We start from the raw sequence: 11688 nt of genomic DNA on the forward strand, positions 1-11688 counted from the left end.
ACACTGCCTTTACTGACCAGAGTTCAAATATAGTTCTCCATCTCTTCACTCTCGACTTCCTTTTTATCGAGAAAGCTCATGAATTCTGACCCCTTGTAGACACCATCACTGAATCCGACCCAGAGATCCTCAACTCTCTAATGCCCTCAATCTGACGTCCTCACTGGATGAAGACAATGGATAGTAAGAAAAGGGGGTTCCACGAGGTTGTATGCAGCTGTTCTGGTCCTCCTCTCAGGGGCCATGAGCTCCTGAGCACCCGTGAGTTTCCTAGTCTGACTCTTCAGCAGGCTGCTAGGGGCCTAGAATTGCAAAGTGACTCTGGTTTCTCAGTGATTTTTCTTTTTTATTGAACCCCACTTGGAATCACTCCTGTTCAGTACAATTTACTAGTAAGCACATTGCAGTTTGCAGAATAATGGCTCCCAAAGGATTTGCACATCTTAATCCCTGGAACCCAAGAATACGTTGCTTTATACAGCAATAGGGAATTAAGGTTGCAGATAGAAGCAGGGTCGCTAATCAGTGGATCTTAAAATAAGGACGTTATCTGGATTATCCATGGGTTCAATGTAATCACAAGGATCCCTAAAAATGGAAGAAGGAGGTAGGAGAGTTGAGCCAGAGAATGAAGTTTGATGACAAAAGCAGGGACTGAGAGATGCTGTGCTGCTGGTTTTGGCTGCTGAGAGAGGGAACTGTGAGCTAAGGCATGCGGGCAGCCTCACAGAGCTGAAGTTAAAGGGACAGATTCTCCCACAGAGCCTCCAGAAAGAAACACAGCCTCGCCAACACTGATTTTAGCCCAGTGAGACTCATGATGGAAATCTGAAGTAAAGAACTGTAAGATACTCAGTTTGTGTTGTTTTAAGCCAATAAATGTGTGGTGGTTTGTTAGGGCAGCAACAGACACTAATACATACATCATGGCTTCCTAACTAGCAAGATCAGAGTAAACCTGTTACTACTTTATGGGAAACAACCAACCTCTCCATTATCTCGGATTTGTTGCTGTTACCTAGCAGCAGATTTAGAATAAACATGTTTCTTTTCTGTGTTCTGATTACCATTGTGATAGGCTTAACTGAGAGCCCTGTCCACCCTGCCAAGGCAAACCATGAGCAAAGACAATTATCTACAAGTTCAGAAGGAAGTAAATTTGCAATCTGAATTGTATCCCCAGCCTACCTCAATTCTCTGCTTGGCAGGAAAGCCCACACCTCTCCTACTGAAGCTCCCCAGTAGAGCTGATAGCACCAGGTAAAGAGAATGCTCATGTGTCCCTCAATTCCCACACGGGAAAGGAACACCTAGTGTGAGGTGGGAGAGGCTGGAGGCCTGCAGACTGTATGCACACTGCGAGGCAGTGAGAGGAGAAGCTGCTATGGTGGACACTTCTGTCCAATACATACTGACTGCGTCCCATGGACTGACCATGGCACTCAGAAGTCACCAGCTTTCTACAGAGACACGCACGCATTCACTCAGCAGACATGCACCAACGCGGGCCAGGGCCAGCAGGCACTAGCATCCAGGAGTTTTTCCAGGTCCACTTTAAACATGAAGTGTGCCTCTCTTCCCATCCGCCAAGTTTCCCAATTATCACCCATTCACCAGGATTTGTTATTCTGAAGATTTCTACACATTTCCCAGTCTGAGTTGGTCTGATTCACATAAAAGCCTTTCTAATTGCCCTAATGCACTTGCACCTCCCTTTACCATTTGTGCCCTCTCTGAGCCTCCCTGAGGTTCCCAGCACCACTTGGCTCAAGTGCTGACAGTTTCAACCTCTGTAGCCTTCTCTTCCAGAAATTCTGCTCAATTCTGAAAATGCTGATCAGGAGAATTTGAAGCTACAGATGTCCCTGGTTCCAGTCTAAACCAAAGGTTCTCCCTCAAGCTTTCTGATCTTCCACTCTTATCATGCCCTTTAAGAACCCACCACCTTTAGAGATCTCATTAAAATTCAATAATGCAGGCCTTCATTAACTCATTCTAAATTCCAACAGCCACCTAGCTGTCCCCCATCATCCCAGCTCTTCCCACTCTAATATATCCTTTGTACTCCTTGCCACACATATATTCCCAAACATGTTGAAGTGCTCACTCTGAACCAGGCACCAGTCTAGGTGCCAGAGGCACAAGTTATGGTCATGTAGACCAAGGGCACATTCTTTGGAGAGGGTCAGCTCTGCCACTTATTAGAAGTTACCTAACCTCGTGGTTTCCTCATTTGGAAAATAAGGATAAGAAGGGCATGTAAACTCATGGTTATTGAAAGACCGAGGCAATGCCTGGAAAGCACTAGGCACAGCACCTGGCACATGGCACACACTCACGCAAGTTAACTTACAGAGACAGCAAGCAAGGAGCTGGCAGGTCAGCAGCAGAGACGAACATGCAGAGTTCACAGGTAAGGGGTGGAAGAGGTAATAACGACTTCGTGAGTGTTGTGAGCAGAAAAGACTAAGCGAAATTCCGATAGTGATACAGTGCTCATGCGTGCTCAGGCATGCCAACTCTTTGTGACCCCATGGACTGTAGCCCACCAGGGTCCTCTGGCCATGGGATTCTCCAGGAAAGAATACTGGAGTGGGTTGCTATGCCCTCCTCCAGGGGATCTTCCTGACCCAGGGATCAAACCCAAGTCTTCTGCATCTCCTGCATTACAGGCAGATTCCTTACCCACTGAGCCACCTGAGAAGCCCACTGAGCCACGTGGGAAACCCACTGATACAGAGCCAGACCTTAAAGATTAAAACGGAATATTCTAGGTAGATAGGAGGGGGAATGTTTTCCAGCTAGAACACCTGAGCAAAGACACAATAGCAGAAATGGGAGACTTTTAAACAGGGAACGTGATAAAACAATGGTCATCTCAGACTCTGGGCTAATACTGACAAGACCTTGAGCTCCTTAAGGAGAGGCACACTGGCTGTGGATACAGGAAAGTCATTCATTCACTCAGAACATCAACTTTATTCCAGGCACTGTGTAGACAAAAAGATTTTCTGCCCAGTCCATCCCATCATAATGCTTCTATTTAAAAAGATAATAAACAAGACCATATCATATAAGTCATATATGTTATTAAGAAAGTAAAGCAGAATCAGGGGCTTCCCTGGTGGTCCAGTTGTTAAGACTCCACACTCCCAATGCAGCAGTCATGGGTTCCAATCCCTGGTCAGGAAATTAAGATCCCATATGCTGCATGGTGTGACAAAAATAAATGAATAAAAACGAAAGCAGGTCATATGAAAGAGAGTAACTGTGAGTGGAGACCAAGGACAGCTACTCTGAGGAGGTGACATCTGAGTTGAGTCACGAGAGGACTTGGGTAGAAGAAAATCCACAGGAACAAGAACAAAGCTCTTGTAGAATGAGGAGCTGGTTGTGCTGGAGAAACAGAAAGAGAGCCAAGGCAGGAGTGCATGGTGAGAGAGTTGGAAAGGCTATCAGGGAGGGTGGGCAAGGCCCTGGTCATAATGAAACTTGGGAGGCCATAATAAGGTGTTCGGATTTTATTCTAAACTGCACTGGGAAGCCACTGAAGGGTTTCAAGCTAGGATATGACATCATCTGATTTGTGTTTTTAAAAGCTCTCTCTAGCTGCCACAGGACAAGTGGACTGTAGAAGGAGAAGCAGGAGAGAAAGCAGAGGGAACTGTCAGGGGTCAGCACAGTAGTCCAAACCAGAGGAAACAGCCTAGCCACAAGGTATGTAGATGTGATGCTTGGAATCTCTGTTTACATCAAGTACACAGCCAGCTCACTTTACAAGGTCCATCTCCCCTTCACACAGCCTTCATACAGGAGGTTTTGTTGGTAATTTTCAATTGATTGACTTGTCTCCCCCAAATTACCCCCATTTCCTTTCCTCTTTCTATCCTCATTTCTTTCCCCCCCTGTATCTTATCCCAAGTACCCATTTGCCCATCACCTGACTCAGCCTTTGCAAGGTCTTGCTGTTCCCATCCTGTTTTTGTCTCTCTCCTCACCCCACCATCCCCGAGTTTCATGAACTAGATGTAAAAGATATAATTACTTTCTGTCCTACCCCAGAAGCACTCAGGAATTATCAGTTTCACAGAGCACCAACAGAAGCCTGGGGGTTATTATGATCCTGACAATACAACTGGAACACATTCTGCATATTAAGGACACTGTCTCCCCACATTCGTTCCAGCCTGTTCTCCCCACTGCAGCCAGAAAATCTTTCAGGAGGAGAATCTGATCATAATCTCACTAGCTCTCATTCTCTCTCTGGCTCCTCTCTCTCCTTCTCTCTGTATGCTATGACCCTGGAGTACATCTCACACCATTCACCTCTTTGCTCCCTGTGGCTCCAGCCACTCTGGCCTTCTTTCAGATCTTTGAACCCGATGGGCCCCCTCTGCTGTTCTCTTTGTCTCCAAAGCCCTTTGATCTCCTTCTTCCCTCAGTTGACACTTATTCTTTAGATCTTTGCCCAAATTTTCTTCCTTAGCAAAATCTCTGATCTGAGACCAAAGCTGGAACCACTGTGATACACATTCACAGCACCACATATCTTTCTTTCTAAGCACTCATCACAGTTTATAATAAAACATTTATTTGTGTGACTGTTTGATTAAAATGATTATACACACACACACTAAATGGGAAACTCCAACAGGGCAAGAATATTGCCTATTTTTGCCCATCACTGTATCACAAACATAAGCTGAATATTCTTCATAGACCTTAGGAGAATTAGATATGGAAGGATTTCCCAAAATCACAGATGTTGTTCCTTTTTTGATGGAGCAAGCAAAACGAATTATGGGTCATCTAGTAGCAAACTACTGCCAGAAGAGGGGTGAGTCAGTGATACCCATTTTGCTACAAACTCAGAAAAGAGTTCTATCTCTTTACAAAAACCATCCTGACAGCAATGTAGCCCTTGTTTCAAGACCTGTCATCCTTCTGAGTAGGTCCATCATTCTCTTCACAGCCCCCCACTTCATATCTGACCTCCCTTCAATATCTCTTTGCAGAGCAATAAGCATATCGGTCACCTGATGGGCACAGGAAAGAGGGGAGTGAGAATTCAATGAGTTATCTCTCCTATACTGGTTTAACAAAGCCCCTTCCCAAACAGCTGCTCATTTAGTTCTCAAAACCACCCCGTGAAGTAAGCAAAGCAGGTATTCTTATCCCTATTTTACTAGATAGGGAAATGTGATTCAAAGAGGCAAGTGACTTACTCAAGGTCACAAAGCCCATGTGAGGCAGATGCAGATTTGAACCTACAGTGTCTGACACCCAGCCCAATGCTTTACCTTACATTAGCCACCCCAACAGTTAGCAGTTTCTTAAACCTGTTTCTTCATTTCTTTAAGTAAACACCTGTTCCTGACCCCTCGGCACTTTTCCAGCCGCTGTCCACTTCGCTATCCAGAACTTGTCAGCCCGTCTGTGCCATGGAATGAAGGGAGTTTTATGCACACGAACAAGGCTGAGCGTTTGGTCCGAGCCTCCAGTCTTTTCCAGCTCTTCCTCTGAGCCAGTAAGGAACCAGAAAGCTCCATTAATAAAACACAAAGAGGAGACCTGCCCCGCCAGAGCAAGGTCCCTGGCTATCCTTTCTCCCACGTTCCAGCAGGACGCGGCAAGGCCAGAAGCCAGCCTCTTTCCCAGCAAGGAGGACCTGAGCAGAACAGAGGTCACCGGCCGCGGGCCGTCAGGGCTCCTCAGCTGGCCACGCAAAGGATGCGGCTCCCGGTTTGGCCCAAGGTCACCCTCTCGCAGCCCGGGCCCGATCCCCGACCGCCCGGAGCGCCCCCTGGTGTCGCGGGCTGGCCTCCCCTCGCCCTCAGGGAGCGGCCTGCGAAGCCCCGGCTCGGGGGCAGAGAAAGGAGGGTGGGCAGAGGATGAGGAGGCTGAGCCCCTGGGAGGGGCGGGAGGCGGGGCCCTACCTGATAGCTGAGGACGCCGTCCGGATCGTTACTCCCGGCCGGCATGGCGGAGCCCAACTAGGTCTCGCCCGCGGGGTCCAGGCCGAACGTCAGCAGGCCACGCACTCCGGTCGGGTTTGAGCAGATCGCCCGAGCGGCGACCCCTACCCCGGTGCCAACGGTCAACCATCAACCGCCGCCGCCTCCATAGCCACCGGCCCGCGAGGCTTCGCCGCAATCAGCGCGCGGCCTGTACGGCCAATCAGGGCGCGGAGCACGGGAGGACGCTGTCCGGCGGTACCCTGGGCTACCAGGAGGTGGAGGAGGGAGCCGGGGGAGCCAATCGCTCAGGCCCGGTTGCCGTGGAAACCGCCTCCCTCCCTTCAAGGGCCTCTGGGCTTGAAGGTCCTCCCAAACGCTTGCTAGAAATTGAAGATCTCGTGGTTCTATTTGAGGATGCACCTGACCCTTGAAAACTGAGAAAGTGTCAGGTTTGCCTATCATGATTTTATTCCTTGGTCATAATTATTTTTGGATTCTGGGGAACCATCCCTTGAGCTTGCAGAAGGAAGTAGCAGAATGAGAGGGAAGGGCCTTCTCAAATTACTGGCTAATCCTCGAGCTAGTGGCCAGATTAAACAGTATCAAAGAGAAGCGGGCAGGCAGTAATCCAATCCCCTCCACAGATTGACTACGAATACAGGTCTTCTCCCTGGGCCTCAGGTTGGCAGTGAAAAGCAGGAGGTTGAGCTAAGGAAGATGGTTGAAACAACTCCACAAAAATGCTTCCAACTTTTCTGAGAAATAATCTAGGGCAAATCATTTAACAAAAGAATAACTGCTGATTTAAGGCAAAGTTAGAAACCCATGAGTAACACATTCAATTTGATTTGGGTTTAAAACAAGAGAGACTGGCCATAATCCAACCAACCCTCTGTCCCGAGAGGAGGAAAGGGGTCTTTTACTTTACGTCCACTATCACATCAGACGGTAGGAGAGTCCACATTATTAAAAGAAAAAGAGCAGGTGCAAATCATTCTCAGCCTCCGGAGAAACTACACTTGGGGAGCATAGCCTGGCTGGTGCACATTAAATGTTCAACCTCTGCATACCATTGCTTGCACTGGCTCTGAAATTTGAACCAAGTTTGTGCTTCCATGTCCCTGAGGCAGAACCATATTTCCAGTCTTCAATTTAAGGTCTTGGGCCCATTTCTGAGTCTTAGTGTTCATTTCCCCAGTCTCTGTTGACCTCTTCACTAATTCCGTCCCTTGAATCTGTAATTCACCCCCATTTTTCCCCATCAAAACTTTAATCATACTTCAAAGTCAACCTCAAAGGCCACCTCTTCCAAGAAACTTTATTCTCCTCTCCTCAATACCCCTAAAAGATGTCATCACTCCCCTTTGAGTCTTCATAGCACTTCATACCATCCTTATAGCAGTTACCATGCTATGGTCAAGTACTTTAATTAAATGTTAATTTTAGCTTACTGTAACACTGTCATTTTTTGAAGGCAATAATTATTTTTCTTATACCCTTCTGTACAAAGCCGCAAAGAATGCTGGGCACATAGAACATAATTATAAATATGTAAGTTATATAAATATATATAAATAAATATAACTTATAAATATATAAGTGACTATATGTACTTTTAATTCAGTCTAACAAAAAACATATTAAACACAAAGTACAAGCCCAAATGGCACTGAAGATGCAGCAAATCTAAAATAAAATATGTATCTCCAGAGGGCTTATGGCCTAATCAGGGGAACAGGATATATGTTAATATGATGGCAAGATAACAGAATATAAAACAAGAGCCATATGAGGACTATAGACAACAAAGGTTATAAAAATTTAGAAGAGAAAATGTTAATATGATGACAAGATAATAGAACATAAAACAAGAGCCATATAAGTTATATAGATAACAAAGATTATAAATATTTCCAAGAGAAAATACTTTTTTTTTACTTGGAACATGACACAGAGGACATTGGTTTGGGTTAAACCCAAAAACAGTCAAGCCAAAGTAAGGAGAGCAAGCATCTTAGTTCTTAGGGAATGAGACCCATTCAGGATAGCCACAATTTGGGCCAAAGCAGAAAGGTATGGAGAAGAGCAGTAGGAAATAAAAATTGTGGTAGAGAAAAAATGACCAAGTTATAGAGAAACAGCTAATCAGTTCAGACTTTTTTTTTCCTCCTACGATAGAAAATATGATACTGTTGAAAATTTTAGAGTTTGTCCACACACTAGGACCTGGGTTTAGTGGTGTAAATGCACTATGTCATTTAATATTCCTAACCCTTCATAGTTTATCCATTTCACTGGTAAGAAAACTGAGGCTGAGAAGTTTAGCAACTTTCTCAAGGTTAAGTAGATAATAGGCTGGGATATGATTACCTCTTGAGCCTTGCAATCTAGTGGAGAAACAGCAAACAAGTAAAAATGAACACAATTACAGATTATGAGAGCTGCAGTGAAGTAAACTGCAAGGTTATGTGATAGAGTATTAGCCAGGGGGGTGGAGAGAGCCACTGCAGATGGGACGGTCAGAAAGGGCTTTTCTGAGGAGGTGAGGAGAGTCTCATTTGATGAGTCAAGGATGGTTCTGTCTGAGCTTAGAGTCCCTGGCCACTATATGACACTGTCCTACGTAAGTGGTACCACTGGTGAAATCTGCCACTGGGGGCAAGGGGGGTTAGAGGGGGGAAGCTGAGGCAGGGGGTCATTTAGGCTGACTGGCAACATGGCAATTCTGGAGGGGCCAGGGATGGTGACCAGATGTGCCCTCCATTTGCCACTCCCTAAAGAGCCAGCTCCCGTGGTGCTTTCATGAGAGTGGGCGCGAGTTGTCAGGGCACAGAGAAGAAGCAGGAGGGAGAGGATTACTGCTAGGAGCTCTGCAAGTCTGATTTGACTCCAGTTCGAATGTAGAAAAAGTCAGAGCCTCTGGCTCTTGACTCCAGGGTCAAGAGCCCCATCTTCTGGTCTGTTGTGCAAATTACAAAAGGAATTGGCTGCAGAAGCGGCTGCAAGACTGCCCTGAGGCAGCTGTCTGTCTGCAGAGACAGGCTCTCCCCTCCCAGGCCTGTCTTGTGTCCTCCTTCCCAAAGAAGGCGAGCTCGCTGGCTGCAGGCTCCAGGCACTAGGCTGCCGGCACCTTCAGCTCTCTACACAGCTTGGAAAGGAGCAAATATGCCACTCTCAGCCTGGCCAGCAAAGAGGTGTGGAAGGGGCTGGAAGGAGGAAGAATTTCAGCCAAGGACACCACCTCACACTGATTATTCTTCTAAAGAAAGTGGGGGTTATGGGGGAGTGGGGGGCGGTGGCGCGGAGAACCCAGCAAAACAGAACTCAGAAACTTCTGAGGCCTGCACAGAATTCTTGGAGGAGGAGACATAAAATAGACAGGAAAATGAAAATATGGGTGGAGACAGAGACCACACACACACACATACACACACACACACAGCTCACAGGGAAGCACGGAGGCTTGCAACAACTCTGTGAGGTACGTGCTATCTCCTCCATCATTTTACAGATGAGAACACTAAAGACTGAGGCTTAGAGATGTAAGCTACCCCAGTTCACACAGCAAGCACAGTCTATAAATGGAGACCCTGAGTCTGAGCTCAGAAGTAGCTCATTACAGAGTATACACACTTAACCACTCACTGCCTCCCATGGGGCTGCCTGGACTTCAGTCCTTCCCTAACTTTAGAAGCTCCACCCTCCCTTTGTGACTTCCGAATGTGGCTATTTTCCCATCTTTGTCTCTAGATCCTTCCTTCTTCTAATACTAGTGTTCTTAAACTTTGGTGGGGAGAGGTTAAGTCTTGAGCCTCTGGGGACATGATAATATCTGTGGGACTCTCTTTTCAGGTAAGTAAACAGAGAGCCAAATTTTGCATCTCATTGTAAGGATGTGTTCACAGCCTGCCCAGGGAAGCACGAAGCACCTTACCTGTATTATTTTTAAATATTGTCTGGAAAACATTGAGATTCTCTTATTCAGAGACAAAGAGGCACGAAACACAAGTAACTCAAAAGGTCTGAGGAAATGTCCTCACATAATTGCAACCAATTTTTCCATCAAAAGCATCTTAATTTCTCCATCTATGTACCATGTTTCTTGCCCAGTTTAAACTGTCAAAAGAGCTGCCAGGGCAGAGGTTTTGGTCTTTACTTGCCATTAGGTAGTACCCAATCCCAGCCGCATCTTATACCTGATTTGGTTTCTCCACATTCCTCTTAATTATACGTCAAAAGCCAAGGAAAGGTTGGAGGGAAAGAGGTCGGGATTCGAGGAAAGACTTAATTAGAGCTTGTTGTGAGGCTGGCCGTCTGGGAGCATTTCCTGTGAAGGGAGCGGGAGCCGGAGAGAGACACTATTCTTGTCAAGCTGGAAAGGTCATGCAGGTGCGTGATGTGCGGTCAGCTCTTGCCAAGTCACAGCACAAAGAGAGAGACTACAGAATACAGTTTTCTTTGTTCACAGCAGGCTGCCAGCCTGGGACGCTATACATCATACAGAAAAACAACAAAATGCTACACAGACCGAGTCTTGCCTGCAAAAATCACTCCCCCTCCATTCATCACCATCAACATCGTCCATAGAAATCGCCTATACCGGGGAATTCCCTGGTGGGTTCAGTGGTTAGGACTTGGCATGTTTACAACCACGGACCTGGGGTTCAATCCCTGGATGGAGAACTAAGATCACGCTAGCTGTGCGGCAGGGCCAAAAAGGCTTTTAAAAAGAGGACTGGACTTCCTTGGTGGTACCATGGCTAAGAATCCGCCTGCCAGCACAGGGGACGCAAGTTTGATCCCTGGTCCAGGAAGATTCCACATGCCGTGGGGCAGCTAATCCCAGGCACCCCAACTACTGAGTCAGCGCTCTAGAGCCCGAGTGCCACAGCCACTGAAGGCCAAGCGCTTGGAGTCTGTGCTCCACAACAGGAAAAGGCACAGCAGTGGGGTGCCTGAGCGCCACAACAGAGAAGCTCCTGCTAGCGATAACTGGAGAAAGCCCACACAAAGCAGGAAGGTGCAGAACCACTAAAATGAAATACACATTATATATCTAAAAAGAGGACTCCCCTGGTGGTCCAATGGATAAGAATCTGCCTGCCAATGCAGGGGACACAGGTTCAATCCCTGGTTCAGGAAGATCCCACATGCCTCAGGGCAACTAAGCCCAGGCGAACTGCTGAAACCCTAGCCAAAATGAGAAGCCTGCACACCACGACTATGGAATAGCCCCAACTCGCAGCAAAAGCCCGAGTGCCAAAAATAAATAAATATGAAATAAAATGATAGGTGAAAGAAAAGGAATTGCCTATACTGAACTAATTTACACCTTGCTCCAGACTCAGTAAGGCTCTGGTAGACAGAACCCATTCAAACTGGCAAAAACCTCCTTCTCCTTTCTCTGGGATCACAACTGAGATATTTGGACAAAGGCAGAAGGAAAAGACAGCTGCTGCTGCTGCTGCTAAGTCGTTTCAGTCGTGTCTGACTCTGTGCAGCCCCATAGACGGCAGCCCACCAGGCTCCCCCGTCCCTGGGATTCTCCAGGCAAGAACACTGGAGTGGGTTGCCATTTCCCTCTCCAATGAATGAAAGTGAAAAGTGAAAGGGAAGTCGCTCAGTTGTGTCTGACTTCTAGTGACCCCATGGACTGCAGCCCACCAGGCTCCTCCATCCATGGGATTTTCCAGGCAAGAGTACTGGAGTCGGTTGCCATTGCCTTCTCCAA

The 11688-nt window shown here is 46.9% G+C and overlaps 1 protein-coding gene across 3 annotated transcripts in view; it reads right to left on the minus strand.

Moving 5' to 3' along the window:
- The window catches only part of SLC4A8 (solute carrier family 4 member 8), an 80931-nt gene extending 74866 nt beyond the window's left edge, over positions 1-6065 (minus strand). For all 3 annotated transcript variants that reach the window (XM_069584352.1, XM_069584354.1, XM_069584355.1), the window contains exon 1: positions 5937-6065. In XM_069584352.1, coding sequence (XP_069440453.1) covers positions 5937-5981 — 45 coding nt within the window. In that variant the 5' untranslated portion in view covers positions 5982-6065. The remainder of the gene's footprint in view (positions 1-5936) is intronic.
- Between the last annotated feature and the right edge of the window lie 5623 nt (positions 6066-11688).

The sequence above is a fragment of the Ovis canadensis genome, chromosome 3 (genome assembly GCF_042477335.2).
Source record: "Ovis canadensis isolate MfBH-ARS-UI-01 breed Bighorn chromosome 3, ARS-UI_OviCan_v2, whole genome shotgun sequence".
Taxonomy (NCBI): domain Eukaryota; kingdom Metazoa; phylum Chordata; class Mammalia; order Artiodactyla; family Bovidae; genus Ovis; species Ovis canadensis.